This window comes from Panicum virgatum, chromosome 4K, assembly GCF_016808335.1.
Source record: "Panicum virgatum strain AP13 chromosome 4K, P.virgatum_v5, whole genome shotgun sequence".
Taxonomy (NCBI): domain Eukaryota; kingdom Viridiplantae; phylum Streptophyta; class Magnoliopsida; order Poales; family Poaceae; genus Panicum; species Panicum virgatum.
The window spans coordinates 11,712,867-11,731,693 of NC_053139.1; the positions used below are offsets into that span (position 1 = coordinate 11,712,867).

At 44.4% G+C, this 18,827-nt stretch overlaps 5 protein-coding genes across 5 annotated transcripts; 2 read left to right on the plus strand and 3 right to left on the minus strand.

Moving 5' to 3' along the window:
• Positions 1-958: 958 nt before the first annotated feature.
• On the minus strand, positions 959-3,065 carry LOC120703119 (indole-3-glycerol phosphate lyase, chloroplastic-like). Its single transcript, XM_039987132.1, has 7 exons — positions 2,687-3,065; positions 2,442-2,588; positions 2,087-2,338; positions 1,877-1,954; positions 1,692-1,769; positions 1,524-1,583; positions 959-1,416 (listed from the first exon to the last, which is right to left on the minus strand). The coding sequence occupies exons 1-7, from the start codon at positions 2,945-2,947 to the stop codon at positions 1,249-1,251; spliced, it is 1,044 nt and encodes a 347-aa protein (XP_039843066.1). The 5' UTR covers positions 2,948-3,065; the 3' UTR covers positions 959-1,248.
• A 3,417-nt stretch (positions 3,066-6,482) lies between these two features.
• LOC120703120 (indole-3-glycerol phosphate lyase, chloroplastic-like) lies at positions 6,483-7,968 on the minus strand. Its single transcript, XM_039987133.1, has 5 exons — positions 7,471-7,968; positions 7,272-7,349; positions 7,087-7,164; positions 6,930-6,989; positions 6,483-6,841 (listed from the first exon to the last, which is right to left on the minus strand). The coding sequence occupies exons 1-5, from the start codon at positions 7,684-7,686 to the stop codon at positions 6,707-6,709; spliced, it is 567 nt and encodes a 188-aa protein (XP_039843067.1). The 5' UTR covers positions 7,687-7,968; the 3' UTR covers positions 6,483-6,706.
• LOC120701887 (indole-3-glycerol phosphate lyase, chloroplastic-like) lies at positions 7,746-8,325 on the minus strand. The gene is made up of 3 exons (XM_039985694.1): positions 8,071-8,325; positions 7,826-7,972; positions 7,746-7,769 (listed from the first exon to the last, which is right to left on the minus strand). The coding sequence occupies exons 1-3, from the start codon at positions 8,323-8,325 to the stop codon at positions 7,746-7,748; spliced, it is 426 nt and encodes a 141-aa protein (XP_039841628.1).
• Positions 8,326-11,378: 3,053 nt separating this feature from the next.
• LOC120705057 (shikimate kinase 2, chloroplastic-like) lies at positions 11,379-14,716 on the plus strand. The gene is made up of 9 exons (XM_039989591.1): positions 11,379-11,724; positions 12,868-12,914; positions 13,019-13,073; positions 13,171-13,329; positions 13,470-13,554; positions 13,654-13,783; positions 13,987-14,065; positions 14,172-14,236; positions 14,326-14,716. The coding sequence occupies exons 1-9, from the start codon at positions 11,508-11,510 to the stop codon at positions 14,428-14,430; spliced, it is 942 nt and encodes a 313-aa protein (XP_039845525.1). The 5' UTR covers positions 11,379-11,507; the 3' UTR covers positions 14,431-14,716.
• Positions 14,597-18,306, plus strand: LOC120701888. Its single transcript, XM_039985695.1, has 6 exons — positions 14,597-14,605; positions 14,812-15,207; positions 15,940-15,990; positions 16,069-16,202; positions 16,753-16,844; positions 16,924-18,306. The coding sequence occupies exons 1-6, from the start codon at positions 14,597-14,599 to the stop codon at positions 17,106-17,108; spliced, it is 867 nt and encodes a 288-aa protein (XP_039841629.1). The 3' UTR covers positions 17,109-18,306.
• The last annotated feature ends 521 nt before the right edge of the window (positions 18,307-18,827 follow it).

The window sequence follows — 18,827 nt, forward strand, 5'->3', positions numbered from 1 at the left end:
TGCACTCGGCAAAGAACCTGGCACTCAGCATACGTGGGTTTTCCGGTAGTGACAAGTAGCAAAAATATGTGCTGAATTGCAGCCACACGATCACACGTTGCAAGTCACAAGTCACGCGGAAATACGTTTGAACACCGTTTCATCGGATACTCCGGGTATATGTCCGGATACTCCGGAGTTAGCCACTTGTTGCATTGGAATTCTGAATCGCTAATTCCAATACTATATATATACATATCATCGGTGGACGGCGACTTTTCAACAGAATGCAAGCAGGCATGTCCACAATTTGCAGCGACAATATCCGATCCAAGGGCATGGCTGTCAGGTAGGCTTAGCTAGGGATGAAAACAGATCGGATATGGATGGATATCACTGATATCGTATTTGTTTTCATATTTGTGTTTGAATACGGAGTCGGATACGGATATTGTTAGTTTTTGTCGGATAAGATTGTAATAGATATCGACATCATAAAAATGTAACTTTTGAGCATTCGAATACGGATTAGTTACGGATAGTAGATACTCGGAATCGGATACGGACGAATAAAAACACTTCCAGACCGGATCAAATTTGAATACAGTCGGGAAATATCTGTACCATTTTCATCCCTAGGCTCAGCAGATGATCCCAGGGTTGCCTGCTGCATGCTCGAGCAACACGTGCATGCACATGTGCTGGCCGTGCGCAATCTTTTCCAAACCGATGCAGTGCAGCAGTGGCAGGTAACTCCCTGGAAGACGCGCGCTGTGTTGAAGACGATGATGACTCGAGAGAGCTAGCGAGAGGCTGATCACTGATAGATGCTGCCGTGCTGTTTCTCCCGGCCCGTTCGCAACGTGCGTGGGAAGTGGGAATCTCAGCGGGTATATATATTTAATTTCAAGCAAAGCCCATGATGATCATGATGCAGATAAAGATGTACTCTACTACCCTAATTCCTGAACTTTCAATCTTTATTAAATATAAGCAAGCAACCTCACGATAGCACGAAATAAAGAGGGACGTACGGTTTGAGCTTAACTGACGGCTCGTTCTCATCTCGGGTCATCGATCATCTTCAACCCAGTGCTTTACACAGTGATCTGAGGGCTCGAGGCACGGTCGAAGCGAACGGTTGCTACCCTAACTAAAGAAACATATATGCATACAAACAAAGCAAAATTAAAAGCTCCTTTTCTACTAGAGATGGACTGACGGCTGCCTAACAACGAATGAGAGGAGCCCTTCAGGTTACTGTAATTATTAATTATCTCGCCCTCTAGTACTAGTCTGGCTTCGTGGCAATGCGTTCTTCATGCTCCTAGCATAATCCTCCAGCCGTTTCAGCCCTTCTTGTGAAGATATTGCCTCACCCAACTGTCTCACCATTGCACTGCCAATTATCACCCCATCAGCTCCCCACTCCGCAATCTGTTCAGCAAAAGCGAAAAGGTTGCGTTAAACTTGACCATGAAATTAGCCAATGCTAATTAATGAGTAAATTAAACCAGATGATGTGATATGGTAACTTCTCCTACCTGCTTTACGTGCTCAGGTTTCGATATGCCAAATCCAACAGCCACAGGTTTGTTAGTGACCTGCAAAGAAAAATAAAACAAGTTCAGTGTGTGATCCGCGAAAGTGTTGTCTAATAAAACAAAAAAAGAAAGACTTTACATATTTCCTTCCGCAAAATATATGTATACCTTTTTAACCTCTTGAATGAGAGATTCGACACGTGTGCTCACATTTGCGCGGGGACCTGTAACGCCATTGACGCTCACCTGTAGGTGACGAATGAATTGAACAAGGGGATGTTATGAGCAAATTCAGCACAGGAGCTAATAAACTATCAAGAAACAATTATGGTTTTAAACGGGCATGCACTCACAAGGTAAATAAAACCTTCTGAAGCTCTTGTGATTTCCTTCATCCTCTCTTCCGGCGTAGCTGGTGTTGTGAGCAGCACCTACATGCATGCAGCCATTGTTCGGATCAGTACATCAAGAAAATTAAAGCTTCTTTCATCTCAGTCTCAGCATGGTGATGGCAAAAATGAAGAATAGGAATAAAAAGTCAGATGGATGTCCAATGGACCTACCAGCTCGAGGTTGTTCTTCATGGCTTCACTCCTGAGGGAACACGTGGCGGCATAAGGGAGGTCGGGGACTATCAGACCATCTACACCGGCTTCTTTGGCGGCAGCAGCGAATTCAGCCAGCCCCCATCGGATGATGGGGTTGATGTAGGAGAAGAGCACCACCGGGCACGACAGCTCCGGCGTCACCTCCTTGAGCATCGCCAGCACACCGTCTGTCGTCGTGCCGCTCGCCAGCGCGCGCGCCGCCGATGCCTAAAGATCATTTGCACAAGGTGTGAGACAAAGCTCGAGCGCGCCCTCGCTCGCATGCGTGGGGAGGGATCACATCGCTTGCTATGTAGTTCTGTTCGCCTACCTGGATGACGGGCCCTTCGGCGCAAGGGTCGGAGAAGGGCATGCCGAGCTCGATGACATCGGCGCCGCAGGCGTCCAGGAGCCGCAACGCCTCCGCCGTCGTGGCCAGGTCGGGGTCGCCGGCGGTGATGTACGGGATGAACGCCGTCTGCGATCACGCACGGCACACCGTCCCGAAGCTCATTAAGAATCCGTACACGCAAGCTGAGGCTCTAATCTATGTACGATAGGAGTGAAAGTACATACCTTGCCCTGCGCCTTGATCCTGGACATGGTCTGCGACACCGACAGGCACCGCTTGCCCGCGGGTTTGGCCGGCGTCGGGGCAGGCGGCGGAGCCGCCGCGGCGACCGCCCTGATGATCGCCGCAGCCTTCCTCCGCCCAGCTGGCATCTTCGCAACCGACGCCGCCCGCGTCGTGATGAGCGACGATGGCTGATGAACTGCCGGGGAAAAAGTCGAGTTGGAGGTCAACGACGCAGCTTTGATCTTGATCGTGAAAGCCATGTCGCTAGTTACTATGTGGCACGGGACTGTCGGTCTCGCTTGATCGATCGATGATGGGAACCCAATCCGCTCGCGTGTGGGGAGGAGCCGAGCAGGAACAGGTCACCGTGGCTTGCTTGTTTCTAGTATAGTAGCGGGGGGTGCTGTGGCGGGCTTGTTTCTCGAACGCTAGAAAGCTCGGGGTTCCGTGCAATGGTTGTGGGAGGATGAGATGCTTCTCGCCACGTTATATAGGGCAGGTGCCAGTCGTCAGCGACGCGGCCGCATATTACTATATTTGCGAGCAAAAACCATGTGGTGCTTTGCTGGTCGCGCATCATATGGTTTTAATTTGTCCGGTGCATATTTAAATTTCAATGCTTGCTTGTGCACGTTTTTGTGGAGATAAAACGGGAGAGGGGCTACTGCCTACTGGGCTAGAATGAAAAAAAAACTTGACAGCTCGATGACTAGCTCGTTTGAAGATTGCTACCATTGCATCATCATTTATGATCAAAATTAGATATATTTCACTCTGTTTTTTTTTTTGGAGATATAGAGCAATCTGTATAGTGCAACTGGAACAATTGTTCCACATTCATAATAAAATAATTCTAACACAATTAAAAAATACTTAGATATAAAATCAACCAACCACATTTAAGTATAACATTTGCCTTAAATATTTTGATATATATATATATATATATATATATATATATATCAAAAAATTGCATTGAGACTATCACAAGGACCCTTCTACATTTTTATAAAAAATAAAAGCATAGATTTTTTGGTCTGAGCTTAGCTGGCTAGCTCGCTTTCTCGGATCAGGAAGCTCAATCGTCAAATTAAACACCAAAGGAGCTTGAGAGAGAGCATATATCTGATCCTCCCTGCCAGTCGAGCTCAAACGAGGCAGCAGGATGTGAAGGTTCGGGTTCTCCAAGCGGTGTGGTGGTGCCAATGGCATGCATGTGCGCACATGTTCCTTGTGCACAGTTCGTTCTATAACATTCCGAATTTATTCGGGTTCTCTCCCTGGAACTAAATGCTAACCGTCACTGCTGGAGAAAGGCACATCAGTGCCGGTCACAGGACGGCTTAGTGCCGGTCCCAGTGGTCGACACTAAATAGCCGGCACTAACGTGACAGATGTTAGTGCCGGCTACTCCGACCGGCACTAACGTGCGTATGTTAGTGCCGGCCCGAAATACCAGCCGGCACTAACGTGCCTGACACCGGCGTCTGGCAGCAAGGTTATTGCCGGCTGGTATAACTGGCCGGCACTAAACATTTTTTTCTTCTTTATATTTTCTTTTCTATTTCGTTTTTATACGTATGGCTATGTGTATTTCTACTGTATGTGACTACGTAGTCGTACTCTTTACATTGCACAGTAATATTAGGACCGCATATCACACTAATATTATATATATATATATATATATATATATATTCGTCATGTATGGAACACTCGGAGTTCAAAAGTACTTGAGATATTACAAATTATTAAGCATCAACTATAATAACGTTTCAGCTTCCTCGTCGTCGGATCTTCTTTGGCGACGCTTGTACGGAGATCGCCATGAAATTCGCCTTTAGGATTTATGACTTCATCGAGCAAGAATCCGCATATAGCTTCTTGAATTGCCCTGACCCGAGCCATTTCAATGAGTTCTTCTTTCATCCACCAACGCTGTCACATTTTTCGATAAAAATATGATAATAAAAAATAATGAATTAAAATAATGAGCAGATGTGATTGTGCTCACGTACATTGAATGCCTCCACTATCTAGTGCAAGCCGTAACTTCATGAAAATTCGTGTAAACCATGATAAAAAAAAGTCGTCTAAATTCACACAAAAAATCACACATGTAGATGATATGATGATGCACAACTTTGTAAAATATCTTGTCCAAACTCGATTTCATCTGTGAGATATAAAAAGAACAAATTTCAAGACAGGAAGTTGTCCAAATGATTTGTTAGAAATTTATTATTTTTATCTCACAAACGAAGTCGAGTTTGGACAAGATATTTTACAAGATTGTGTATCATCATATCATCTACATGTGTGATTTTTTTTATGAATTTAGACAATTTTTTTGTTGTGGTTTGCATGGGTTTTCACGAAGTTGTGGTTTGCACTAGATATGTTCCCAAATAAGATATAGATATATGATTTAACTTAGGCTCGATCTAGTTTTTTCAATAATAGCATACGTAGGTAACTACGATATAGATATAGAGGGTTATTTCAAGCTAATTCTTTGTAATAGCATAGGTTGATAAAATTTTAGAAACAAAGTAAATCCAGCTGCTATTATTATCAATATAATGATTACCAATTATATATATTGTTTGACGGCTAGATATTTTGCTTTTGAGAATTTGTAAAATTATTCCTCTCTATTTTTGGACCTCCACGTAAAATTCTAGAAGGCTTCAGGTGGAGGCTTTAAAAGAAGTCTCCACTTAGTAATAGTTGGGGTGTGTGTGTTGGTCCACGATTGTTTCCCATTCTCAGTATATATTTCATTCCAAGCCCGTGGTATGGTAATACCAAGCTATACAAATCCTCCTTCAACCCCAACAGCAGCCGCGATGCTGAGTTTCCGGATGACCGCACGCAAGGAAAGTCACGGTCGATTTTTTGTGGAGGGCCCACCCACGTGACTCCGTCCGCCCATCCACACCATGAGTCCAGATCCCCCCTCTCCTCTTCACTTTCTCTTCCCCCCTCCCCGTTCGCAGACCCCATCCCCGGCTCTCTCTCTTCTCTCTCTCTTCCTTTTTCTCCTGGATCTCGGCTCCGGATCCACTCTCCCCCCGCCGCCGCGCACCGGATCCGCTCTCCCCCCCCCCCCCCCCCCCGCCGCCGCCGGATCCGCTCTCCCCCCATCGCCGCGCGCCGCCGGATCTGCTGCTGCGTGCTCCTCCGCGCATCGCCGCCGCCGGATCTGCCCTCCCCCGCGCGCTGCGCGCAGCCGGATCCACCTCCTAGGTCGCCGCGCGCTCCTCCACCTCCGGCGGGTGCTTCCCCGGCGCCGCCGCCGCGTGGATCCGTCCCCCCTGGGTGCGGCCGCCGCTGCGCTCCCCCGGCGGCGGGGAGGCACGACGGGGCAGCGCGGCCTCCCCCGCCACCGGCATCTCCTTTTTTTCATTTTTTTATTTTTTACCTGAGTTTTTTTTTATTTTTTTATGTAAAAATTTTTCTGGTAAATTTTTTTAATTTGTTTCGTAAATTTTTTTCTCTTGAAGGTTCCTCTCTCCAAATTTTTTCTTTGAAAAAATTTTCTTCTCTCTATTTTTTTCCATGAAAAAAGTTCCTACTGTCCAAATTTAATTTGCTGCTCCAAAAAAAATTTTTCTCAAATTATTTTCTTGAAAAAAAATTTCTTCAAATCAGAAAACGACAAAAAACTTACTAAAATAGGAAAAAAATGAACGGTCGGAAAATCGACCGTACGAAACTCTTTCGTACGGTTGACCGTAAATTAGCGATGCCCAACAGCAGCACTTCACGAAAGAGGTCAAGCCTAACTGACAAGCGAGGACTGGTATTGGATTAATAAGGATGGTGCGCTGTGTGCATGCGTACATGTTGAGGGCTTGATCAAGTCACGGTACGGTATGTAGCAGCTTCAACTAGCTAGTGAGCACATATGGAAATTTTGTTGCATTTGCCTAAGACGATCGACCACCAAAGCGGAAAGGCAGCTTCAGTATTAGTGGTGGTTCCCTTTTACAGATCGTGTAGTATACATTTATATTTCATGGTAATGCATTCTTCAGGCTCATGGTGTAATCCTCTAGCCGTTTTAGACCTTCTTTGGGAGATGCTGCTTCGCCTAACTGTTTCACCATTGCACTGCCGATGATAACTCCATCAGCTCCCCACTCCGCAATCTGCCCAGCGGAAAAAGGTGAGTAAATTTGGTCACGATTGCTTAATGAGTAAATCAGCGCTGATGTGATTGTAACTTCGTTCTCTTACCTGCTTTACATGCTCAGGTCTCGATATGCCAAATCCAACAGCCACGGGTTTGTCAGTGACCTGCAACGAACAATGTAACGGCTCAGTGCTTGGCAGAAGTGTTGGCTAATGAAAAAGGGGCGGACTTTACATATCTCCATTTAAAATATATGTATACCCGTTTAACCTCTTGAATGAGAGATTCGACACGTGTGCTCACGTTTGCGCGGGGACCTGTAACGCCATCGACACTCACCTGCAACGATTGAGTAGGACCAGGAAATGTTATCATCGAATTCAGACATAGGAGCTAAAGCTTTCAAGAAACAATTGCGGTTTCATGTGGACACGGCATGCACTTACAAGATAAATAAAACCTTCAGAAGCTCTTGTGATTTCCTTCATCCGCTCTTCCGGTGTAGATGGTGTTGTGAGCAGCACCTGCGTGCAGCCATTGTTCAGGTCAGTCAACAAAATTAAAGCTTCCTTGGTCTCAGTCTCATTATCGCGATGGCAAAGGTAGAATAGGAATAAAAAATTGATGGATGGCGAATGGACCTACCAGCTCGAGGTTGTTCTTCATGGCTTCACTCCTGAGGTCATAGGTGGCAGCATAAGGGAGGTTGGGGACTATCAGACCGTCTACACCGGCTTCTTTGGCGGCGGCGGTGAAGTCAGCCATCCCCCACCGGACGATGGGGTTGAAATAGGAGAAGAGCACCACCGGGCACGACAGCTCCGGCTTCACCTCCTTGAGCATCGAAAGCATGCCATCCATCGTTGTGCCGCTCGCCAGCGCCCGCGCTGCTGAGGCCTGAAGAACAATTACACGATGGGTCAGGCAAAGCTTGAGCGCGCCCGCTCTCGCATGCGCAGGGTGGGATCGCGTTGCTTGCTAGGTAGTTGTGCGAGCGTGCCTGGATGACGGGCCCGTCGGCGTCGGGGTCGGAGAAGGGCAGGCCGAGCTCGATGACGTCAGCACCGCAGGCGTCCAAGAGCCGCAGCGCCTCCGCCGCCGTCGCTAGGTCGGGGTCACCGGCGGTGATGTACGGGATGAACGCTGTCTGCAATCACGCACGCCACACCAAAGCTCATTGGGAATTCGTTCGTACACGCAAGCCGAGGCTACAATCTATGGATGAAATGAGTGCACAGTACACACCTTGCCCTGCGCCTTGAGCCTGGACATGGTCTGCGACAACGGTAGGCACCGCTTGCCCGCTGGCCTGGGAGGCGCCGGGGCAGGCGGCGGAGCCAAGGCGGCAACCGCCCTGATGACGGCCGCCGCAGCATTCCTCCGCCCCGCCGGCATCTTCGCGACCGACGCCGCCGCCCGCGTCGTGAGCGATGACGGCTGATGAACCGCCGGGGACAAAGTCCACTGGGAGGTCGATGCAGCCTTGACCGCGAAAGCCATTGTCGCTAGTGGCTAGGTGGCACGGGATTGTCTCGCTTGATCGATCGATGGGTTGAAGCTTATCTCCGCTCGTGTGTGGGGAGGAGCCGAGCAGGAGCAGGTCGATCACCGTGGCGCTGGTTTCTACTAGCGGCGGTGCTATTGTGTTTCTTGAACTAACGCTGGAAACTTTGGAGGTCCGTCCAGTGGTGGTGGGAGGATGAGATGCTTCTGCCCACGTTTATATAGCTGCAGCTAGCAAAGTGACGGCCGGGGAAGGTGCCAGTCATCAACGACGACGCGGCGGCATGCATGGGGCGCGACACGATTGGGATGATGCGCTTCCGCATCGATCGAGCATCTTATTATATCCATGTGGAAAAAACGTGTGTGGATGCAGGATTCTGTCCGGGCACATATTTAAATCACAGCCGAGACCGAATGCTTGCTTGTGCGAGTTTTCGTGGAGATAAAGAAGGAGAGGAGGCTACCGGGCTAGAATGAAAAATTTAAAAAAAATCCCGTTAGGACGGATCGATGACTTGTTTGAAGATTGATACCATTGCACTCTTTGTGATCAAAATTAGATAAATTTTTAGAACATTTTTTGGAGATATAGAACAATTTTTATTGTATAACTGGAACAATAATTGTTCCACATTCACAATATAATTATATAATTATTCTAACATAACAAAAAACCACATTTAAGTATTGTCTTCGTCTTAAATATATCATCATAACAAACCTAATAGTATAATTAAAATATAGACCCCTACCATTCCGCTCTTTCCAAATATGCCAAGAAACCAGCGTGAAATAAAGTGAAGTCGAGGCCCTTACCCTGTTTTGTATTCAAGCCTGCATGAAATCAAACGTTTGGATGGGAAGTACTCCCCCCAGATTCAGACCCACATGACGGTTATATCTGCACATACTTTAGGACGGGAACCAGACCAGCGGACCATCTGGCGCGTTCAGCAGCCTTTTTTCTGCGATGCTCTTGCCTGCAATGGCGCCTGTGGCTGCTATCAGATCCCGGTACACTTGCGGGTACGTGCAATGAAAACATGGGCATTTGGTGGAATTATTTTGCTTCAGTCATTTTCTTGGGTTCTCCTTTCTCGTTAAACATCGAGCCTCATATGTGGACCCATGCATCTATGCGGGGTAAGGAAGAGTAAATCTATGAAGAAATTGTATCTCAAAGTTTCATCCTTTATAGTATAGATGTTATCGGTTTGTCGTAAATTGTCATAGTAAGATGGGAGTCTGCGCCCATCACCGCTATCTGTCGTAGTGCTGAAGAATACTGAGAGCTGCAACATCTGAACACTTGTGTGTTCTCGTATAAAGAAAAGAATAAAAAAACTTCTGAAAAGGCCAGCACCGCCATCAGCATTGTTTACCGAAGAATGTAGCAACTATCACATCAAAAACAAGAATATAGCTAATGATTCTTTCTCCACGAACAAAGAATGCAGCTTCTCGTGATAAGCATTGCATTGGTTGCTGTAACAAGCATGCTACCGTACGGTGCTCATTTGTTAAATCATATCTAAAGTGTCGCCGCACGCCTTAAATATGCACGATCTTGCAAATGTACGAATTTCACTACATGGTGAGTTGAGAACAAACCCCAAATACTCGTCGAATAATCAAACGACTATATGGCACATGCCTAACGTTTGGTATGCATGACGATTAATTATATTCTTAGGGGGTGGGAAATGATTTGTCACAGATTGATTTTAGAAATAAATTAGCAAATCTGGGCACATGCCAGCCGAAATGAAGCAGACCATGTCGGTGGCATCTTGTGCAATCTGCAGTAATACATCGTCGTCTTTGCTTATGTTTTAATAATCCAGCACAAACTAGCTTAAGCCAGTCATGTCAGAAATGAGGAACATGCAATGCATGCCGATGACATTAATTTGAATTGAACGCTCAGCTGATTGGTAACAAAAACCGGGGAGGGTCTTTTAGTCCTTGTTGGTAGCACAAACTCGTGAAACTCCTTTAGTCCCACTGCCACCATCCTCGCTGCGGCGCGACCTTCCAGTGGCCAGGTCCTATGCGCGGCGCGACTGGGTGAAGCGGGAGATGGGGGTGGCGGCGCAAGGTTTTTAGCCACCCGTGTCACCTCTGGAGGAGTGACTTGAGGGGCCGTGGCGAATAGCTCATTTGACGAGCATCTCTCACCTAAAAGATTTTATGTGACTCTATATGATTTAAAAACTGAAAATAAATTTGTAAATGTCTAGAAATTATTTTACTAATCGGAAAAATACCAAAAATTCATGAAAAATTACTTTATGTTGTCACTTTCTTGGTTAAAACCTAAATTGATGTTTTTTAATATAATTAGACTATAGACCTAAGTACAGGTGATGGAAGGGCCAAAAAAGTAAATGAAACTCATTTTGGAGCCAAATAGCTAAGTTTAAGAGAAAAAAGGTCAAAAAGAAACAAAACATAGCAATTTTTAGGGCCAAGGAAATAATTCTCTCAATATAAAATGATGGGCCACTAAAGAATTGGGAAATAGAGAAGAGTCAATTATGTTTTTTCCCTTCCCATCTCCCTCCCTCCTCCACATATGATAATTGATAATCATTTTTCATTCAATAATCAATAACATGCTTTGAAAACGAGTGAACAATTAGAAGGATACACATATTGTAAAATGAAAGCTCGTAAGCATGCATCTGGGAAAATAATAATAACACGAAAACCCAAAGCAAACGTGAAAGGTGTGTTTGCTGCTGACAGGGAACAGCAGCTCGCTCACTCGCGGTGCAGAGCAGCAGTCAGCAGAAGTCATCAGTCACCCCTCCGCGAATCTCGTTTCTCATGCGGGGGCAAATGATAAATTCCGAGCTGCATGCCACGCTCTGGCGGTGGCAGGGATGCTCACCGGCCCGATCCCGATCAACAGGAAAGTGCGCGCCCTTTTCCGACGCCGAAGCGAGTGTACGCCACGTCAGTGCCCTTCGCTGGCCGCCTTGACCCATCGCATCGCGCTATTTAAAGCAAGCCCCCTGTCTGTGTTCGCCGTCAAGACTCAAGAGGCAGCCACCACCACCACCACTTCGCTCCTCGCCCGATCATCCTCCCTCTCGTCTCGTGCCCCCTCCTCCCTGACTCCTTCCAGCATCGCAGGTTGCCTGCACCCGTGTCGCAAGAGCCAGCCGAGAGCAATGGAGGTGGGCGCTAGCATGGCGATGCAGTCACGCGCGCCTCGCGTCGGTGCCGGGGCCGCCGGCGGGCGCCGAAGCGTGTTCCTCGGCTGCGAGAAGCAGGCCCGGGCGGGGAGCCTGCGGGTTGGTGCTGGAACTGCCGGAGCTGCGGTCGTCGCTGTGCGGGCTCGCGGCACCAAGCCCGTCGCCCCGCTGCGCTGCGTCAGGGCATCACCAGGTGAGTTTCTTCCGTCGAATTGACGTGAATTTGGGGATTGGATCGATGATTCCATGTCCGTTCATGGGTGCGTATGGCATTAGATTCCGTGTAAAATGATATTTTATTTGGGAAACATCCGATTTATATTTTCGAACTATCAAAAAAGTTCGATTTTAACCTTCATCTACAAAACTAGATAACAAGAACATCCAACTGTTAAAAACAGACAAATTTGGCCCCTTAGATGATTTTGAAGGTAGTTTTCTATTTTGTGAGAATTAAAAATATTCAATTCTAAATAAAAAAGTGATAAGTAATTCATTTTAAATAAAAAATACAAAATTAGTATCAAAGTTTTCTAAAAAAATGTAACATATCTATTGGCACGATAGTTTTTAGTTATTCAGATCCAATGTTTTATTTTTATAATATTTGGTTGCCTGTAGTTTCTATTATTTTTGAAAAACAAGATTCAAATAGAGCAATAATAGATAGATTATATTTTTAGAAAAAATTTGGTACTTGTTTCAAATTTTTCTTAATTAAAATGAATTAGGTTTGATTTTTTAGATCTAATTAGAATTTCTCTTTAATTTTTTTAAAAATACAAAACCACCTTAAAAACCACTACAAGGCCCAAATTTGCCCGATTTTGACAGTTGGATGGCCTATGTTATCTGGTTTTGTAGTTGAAGGTTGAAAATCGGACTTCTGCAATAGTTCGAGGGTGTAATTCGGCCTTTTCCCATCTTATTTTGGGTTGTTGTTCAGTTGGAGTAAACGTTGTGGGTTGGTAATGGTGCTTGGTTGAAAATGCGGAGTAGGTAATGGTTGGCTAGGTCAAATCCCCATCCTGGAGACTATTCTTGTCTTTGAACTGATGTGATTCGAATTAGTTACGATTGGGATGGTTAAGTAATTTTAAGGAGGAAGACACAGATTTGTGATAAAGGCACTACTGTCGTTAAGCTATATATAGTGGGAAAAGGCCTTTTGTTTTTGCTGTGGAAATATCTGATTGCATTTTAGACTCCTTAAGCTTTTTATTATTGTTTTCATCACATGGAAGCTGTTGTTCATCAGAACCTTGCTATACATATGGGTATATATGTAATTCAGTCAAATACTCAAGTTGACTTTCTTATTCCTCATCTTATGTAGGCAGTGAGAGCTTGCATAACTCGGTTGACGAGGCCCTCTTGTTAAAGGTAAACAAATAGTACTCCAAAGTTCTAATATGCATTAAATAAAAAATGCCACCATAATTTCCTTTCTAGGCCATGTTTGTGATATATTTCCATTGTAACTGCAGAGGAAATCAGAAGAAGTTCTTCTCCACTTGAATGGGCGGTGCATTAACCTAGTTGGTTAGTTCTGAACTTCTGATGCTTCTCTGTTGATCAAGTTATATATTGATCTGTCGTTTCGCCTCATCAGAAATTAATCCGTGAGTTCATACTGCAGGAATGATGGGCTCTGGAAAGAGCACGGTGGGAAAGATATTGGCTGAAGTTCTGGGCTATTCATTCTTTGACAGTGATAAGTTGGTGGAGCAAGCAGTTGGCATGCCTTCCGTTGCTCAAATATTTAAGGTTCATAGTGAAGCATTTTTCAGAGAGAATGGGGTAAATGTTTGCTCCTTTGACAAGTTTTATATATTTTCTTGTATAATTCATTGAACTGTGTTATTATTTTTTTTTAGTAATGAAAACAGAAAGCCTTATGGAATGACACTTTCATGTTCCTCTGCTTTCCCGTGTTGCAAAGCAATGTCTTGAGGGGTTTGTCCTCGATGTGGCGATTAGTTGTAGCAACTGGAGGTGGTGCTGTTATTAGGCCAATCAACTGGTACTAGAATAACTTTGTTCTCCTGTCTTATGATTTGAACATGCTGTCTGTTCTTAGGACAATATTAATTATCATTGCTTTCCTTCAAACAAAAATTAGGAATTACATGAAGAAAGGTCTATCTGTTTGGTTGGATGTACCTTTGGACGCACTTGCAAAACGTATTGCTCAAGTGGGGACTGCTTCTCGTCCTCTCCTAGACCAGCCATCTGACGATCCATACACAGTGGTATTTATTTTCATCCTTAAAATCATTATGTTTTAATTTTTCCATAAGATAGATCCCAACTATAAGGTTAGTCAAGCACTCAGGCTTCCAGAAAAGACTTGCAAAGAAAATACACTTAGCTTTCCATTTACTTGTATCTTACTACTTGTCCTATTGTCTGCAATGGTTAAAATGCACGAAGAACTGAACTAAGTTTGCTTCAGGCTTTCACGAAACTGAGCATGCTTGCGGAGCAAAGAGGTGAGGCTTATGCGAACGCCGATGCAAGAGTGTCCCTTGAAGGTACTATTCTTGTTCTTGCACTATCAATTTTTGCCCCCTTCATAGCCCCGTTCTGTGACACATACTAACTAGTAAGTACCTCAGCACACTGTATTTATCTGTGTAGAGATTGCAGCTAAGCAGGGCCACGGTGATGTTTCTAAGCTGACACCGACTGATATCGCCATCGAGGTATTGTACATCGTTGTTCAATTGACACACAACACCGTGGTCACAGTTCATGCATTTTTGCCCTAATCTGAAACCATTCTGCATTTCAGGCGCTACTCCAGATTGGAAACTTCGTCAATGGACATCCCACAATCCATGGCCAAGTTGGCGACTTGCAAGTAGATTCTCAGAGCCGTAGGATCCGGACCTCGTAGAATTTTGACCCCATGTGTAGCAGTAGAGTACAGCCACCTAAAGTATCTGTTTGTTGTTCATTCTGAAATCTGAAAAGGGATGATAGGACCGAAAGATACACTACCTGCAAAAGGATAGACTATAGAGCAACTGGTGGATGCAGCTGACGAGAGAAGCTCTCCACGGATGAAAGAGGTTTTCACAAGTTGGTTTTCGACAAGCTTTCTTTGCTCCTGCTCCAGGGACATGAATTTTGTACAAAGTTCACATAAAATTCATGGTAAATGATTTGTTTTCTCCTTTAAATCTGAGTAAGAAAGCAATTTGTATGGAGGTCATTAAAATGTCTCCAATGTCAACCAACTATATTTACAAGCACACTAATATTGTTGTCATAGTAGTATTTGGGGATCCCTAGTATTTGCGTCAACGGGGGAGAGGGGGGGAGGAAGGGGAACTCTGTGGACTGGGGTCCTGAAAAGCGACTCGGCTTCCCTGCCGCACCCGAGCTCGCAGCGGCACCCCCCCCCCCCCCCCCCCATGTCGTCGCCTGCGCTCCTCGGCCACGCCACAACGCTCACGCTCTCGACCACCGGCGCCTCCTCCGTCCCGGCGCCCGGCAACTCCTCGTCCGCGGTTTATCCAGAGCCGCCGCTGCGACGCCTCGCGCCGCCGCGACCCCGGGCCTCGCCTGCTCCCGCCACCCATCCGTGGCCGGCGCCCCCTCCACCGCCCCACCACAGCGCGCAGGCGGCGGCAGCGACCTCGTGGCGCTCACCCTTCTCACTGCTTCCGCGGTACGCCTTCCCCTGCCCCTATCTCTCGCCTCGCGTTCCTATTCCAGCGAGTGCTCGCGGCGGCGGCTCCCCTAGCGACTCAGCGAGCATACAGATTCGAGTATCCAGTAGATGGCTACCAGATGAGCATCGTTCAGATTTCAGACACTGAGAATTGGAGTTTGAAGGCGGGGCCAATTGTGCGTGAAAGGCTTGCGGAGACGGAGTTTAATATTCAGTCTGTTCTCTGAGGGTCAAATGCACACTAGACGGCTGTCCGAATGCACATAGATCAGATTTACTTCGTATGGGTTCGAATCTGGCGTGTTTAGTATCTGGGCCAATGTTTAGGCTTTTATCCACATGACATAATCACATAAGTTCTAATTCTAGTAGCTCTGTAAAAATTCAACTCTCACAACATGTAGAAGGTGAAGTTGCAGAAAACCCGATTCCGCGCAGACACATGGCATCCGTTATATTCGTACTCATGCAGAAATACTTACACGCTTCTTGTGCATCATATTCAAAGTTATTGCAAACATGAAGTGTAGTTTATATTAAATTTTCCATTTCTATCTGACTAAACTATTTGAGATTCTGATTAAATATTCTCATATAGGTCTACATCTTGCCAAATTTGCAGATGCGTAATTCAGACTGCATTCTTCATTTGTATGTGCACCCCTTAGTTTGCATATGCATAGTATGTGAATATTACTTTTTCCATATCACAGTTGCTACCTTATGTAGGTTGCAGTATCTGCATGCTTGATATTCTTTGCGGCAATTCGCTCTTTGCTGGTATGTTGCCCTTTCATTACATCTTTTCATGGGAGGAAGGCAACTATTGATGACTGATGAGAATGTAACCATTTTCAGGCATGTAGGAGGGAGGCAGAGTTTCTCGAGAAATACTTTGATTCAGCAAGACAGAAACTACCTGAATCTATGGCTTCATTGAGACTGGTTGGAAGGGAGGTTGGTGACTTGGTTGCGGATCTTAGTGATTTAAGGTAATATAATGATATTTCTCACTTGTTCTTCTTCCCTTATTGGTTATCAGAGTAACTTTTGATTGTATCCACATATGCAATTATTCAACTTGACTCCGAAAATTGATGATTCACATGGTACATAATGTAGCAATATATTTGTTGATGCAAATATAGCAATATTCTTAGCTAGGTTGATTACCTAGAAATAGAATGAAGAGGAGATAGGTTCTTGTATCTTCCATACTCCAGTAGTACAGTGTGGCCGTGCATCAAACATCTACTGTGATAAATTGGATGCTATTGGGAACAAAGCTTACAAATATGTGTGGTATATGTTTGCTTATATAGAGATGACGAAATTGGCATATATTCTCGAAAGAGTTTAAGTGGAAAGAAGGTTGAACAATCTCTGAAGCAATCATACAATGTTTACTGCCATGAGTTTTTTCATTATCGGTGCATTTTCATGAATTTAGCGACTTGTAGTGATTCAGCATAACTTGCCCATTGCTCTTTGCTTGAGCATGTTTGTGAACATAACCACTAGTGCCACCATTTTCTATATCAGTCAAGAATTGACAAAGGGTGTAAAAAGTTGCATGAGCATTGTTCATACCGCCGATGCTCAACTTCGCCAGCGGATACCCCCTGCCCTGCCAGGTGATCTCCGGTTTGATGGCACTAACTTTTGAGATAATTTAAGCCATCATATCCTGAGGTTTTGCCTGATTTTGCTAAGGATCCGCGCGGAGGATGTCTAATCAGAAGAACGTGGCAGAGGACCCGTTGCTGGCTAGCACCTTGAGAGATCTGCGTGAGTTGATTGCAGAGAACCGATCAGGATTTGGAGCAATGGCTAGCATCGCTAGCCTTTTCATGTGGGCCACAAACTTTGTTTCAAGGCGCAGTAAGAAACGCTTATAATTTTTTTGAATAAAACGAGTGGTCAAACTTAGTGTCAAAAAAGTCAAACAAGTTATAATTTAGAACAGAGAGTATCAAATAGACACGATTTGAACTAGTGCACTAGCTTAACCATGGGAGGCAGGCGGCCTTAGGCGGCGGCCGCGAGCTCTACTACTTTTGATTTTTTTTGGATATGTTATGAACAAATAGCCACAAGATCTGTGTAAAATTTATAACAAATTGATAATTTTGCACATGATTGGCAGTGAAAACTTTATATCTAGTACTTATCCTTTTCGAAATATAGGTTGTTTTAATTTTTTATGTACATAGTTTTTTTTATATACTAGACATTTTGTGCATAAAAAACTATGAATATCAAAAAATCAAAAGGTTAAAACAACCACTATAATTTGAGATGGAGAGAGTAATCTTAAGTTCACTATTCAATGTTAGACCTTTCATATTTTGTAAGAACGTTTGTACGAATAGATAGAAATAAAATATTTTGATAACAAATCAACTATTACTTCTGATATTTTACTTGAGATAGTATTTACCATACTAAAAAAGAATGTTGTTTTGGACAAGATTTGGATCAAACATTGAAAATATAAATCATAAATAATTTTTAAGTTGTTGAGTTTCAAAATACAAAAAACTATATGAATAAATTTGTCTTGAGAAATACTTTCATAAAAATATAAATATATCATTTTGCAATAAATATTTTTTATAAAAACAAGAAGTCAAAGTTAAGCTTGGGAGACCGCGTCGCTGTCCAAGACTATATTTTTTCGAGTATGGAGGGAGTAATGGTCAAATATATACAGTTTAAAATAAAAGCTTTACATTATTTTGAAACAGAGGTTAAAAAGAAAGTTTTTGTTTTATAGGAAAGGTTAGAAAGAAAGTTCATTAGATTATTGTAGAATGGATTAATTAGACTTATTAGATTCGTCTCACAAAAATGTTTAGAAGTTATAAGGCGATGAATTTTAATAGTAATCTATATTTAAATTAATACTCTAAATATCGAGATTATGGAAAGCTATTTCTTAACCCTCGGATCTAGGGATGAAAACGGTCGGGAACGGTCGGGAAAACCCCTCAACCGTTCCCGCAACTGTATTTTTTGGTCGGGAACGGAAACGGGAACGGGAAAATCGGACGGGAAAACGAAATCGGTATTACGGGATATCGGGAACGGAATCAATCGGTCGGGAGCATGCCGATTACGATCGGGAATCGATAACTCAAAACGGAAAAAATACATACAACCACTTCAAACATTTAACTCGATATAATAATTACAACTATGCATAAATAACATGGAAAAAAGACTCGTATAACTAAGAAATACAGGTAAAGTGAATCACGAATTCACAATTCACGTTGGAACACATGCAAACAACAATTCACGTTTCCAACACAGATAACACAGCCGACTACGACAAATACGGGAATTCCCGCGGGAATTTTCCCGGCTGAAAACGGGAACCGTGAAAACGGTCGGGAAAACACCCCAACCGTTCCCGTTCCCGCCCGTTTTCCCGTTTTGTTTTCCCATTTTCCCATTTTTTTCGCGAAAACGGTTTACGGTCGGTCTAAATGGTAAACGGAGCCGGTCAGGACGGGATTTTCCCGTCCCATTTTCAACCCTACTCGGATCCAAACTTCCCGTAAACCGCGACTGCGACTGATCTCGTCCGCTACTGTTCTGTCTTCTCCCCCTTG

Excerpts from the sequence above, each read along its gene's own strand:
- LOC120701887 (XM_039985694.1), bottom strand. The coding sequence starts at position 8,325 with ATGGCTTTCGCGGTCAAGGCTGCATCGACCTCCCAGTGGACTTTGTCC. Across the intron at positions 7,973-8,070 it reads GGCTCAAGGCGCAGGGCAAG|ACAGCGTTCATCCCGTACAT; the intron begins GTGTGTACTGTG and ends GCGTGATTGCAG. Across the intron at positions 7,770-7,825 it reads CCGACGGGCCCGTCATCCAG|CGGGCGCGCTCAAGCTTTGC; the intron begins GCACGCTCGCAC and ends CGCATGCGAGAG.
- LOC120703120 (XM_039987133.1), bottom strand. The coding sequence starts at position 7,686 with ATGGATGGCATGCTTTCGATGCTCAAGGAGGTGAAGCCGGAGCTGTCG. Across the intron at positions 7,165-7,271 it reads CTGAAGGTTTTATTTATCTT|GTGAGTGTCGATGGCGTTAC; the intron begins GTAAGTGCATGC and ends CAATCGTTGCAG. Across the intron at positions 6,842-6,929 it reads GACCTGAGCATGTAAAGCAG|ATTGCGGAGTGGGGAGCTGA; the intron begins GTAAGAGAACGA and ends TCCGCTGGGCAG.
- LOC120705057 (XM_039989591.1), top strand. The coding sequence starts at position 11,508 with ATGGAGGTGGGCGCTAGCATGGCGATGCAGTCACGCGCGCCTCGCGTC. Across the intron at positions 13,074-13,170 it reads GCGGTGCATTAACCTAGTTG|GAATGATGGGCTCTGGAAAG; the intron begins GTTAGTTCTGAA and ends TTCATACTGCAG. Across the intron at positions 13,784-13,986 it reads CTGACGATCCATACACAGTG|GCTTTCACGAAACTGAGCAT; the intron begins GTATTTATTTTC and ends AGTTTGCTTCAG.
- LOC120703119 (XM_039987132.1), bottom strand. The coding sequence starts at position 2,947 with ATGGCTTTCACGATCAAGATCAAAGCTGCGTCGTTGACCTCCAACTCG. Across the intron at positions 2,589-2,686 it reads GGATCAAGGCGCAGGGCAAG|ACGGCGTTCATCCCGTACAT; the intron begins GTATGTACTTTC and ends GCGTGATCGCAG. Across the intron at positions 1,584-1,691 it reads TCATTCAAGAGGTTAAAAAG|GTCACTAACAAACCTGTGGC; the intron begins GTATACATATAT and ends TTTTCTTTGCAG.
- LOC120701888 (XM_039985695.1), top strand. Across the intron at positions 15,991-16,068 it reads CGGCAATTCGCTCTTTGCTG|GCATGTAGGAGGGAGGCAGA; the intron begins GTATGTTGCCCT and ends AACCATTTTCAG. Across the intron at positions 16,203-16,752 it reads GCGGATCTTAGTGATTTAAG|TCAAGAATTGACAAAGGGTG; the intron begins GTAATATAATGA and ends TTTCTATATCAG.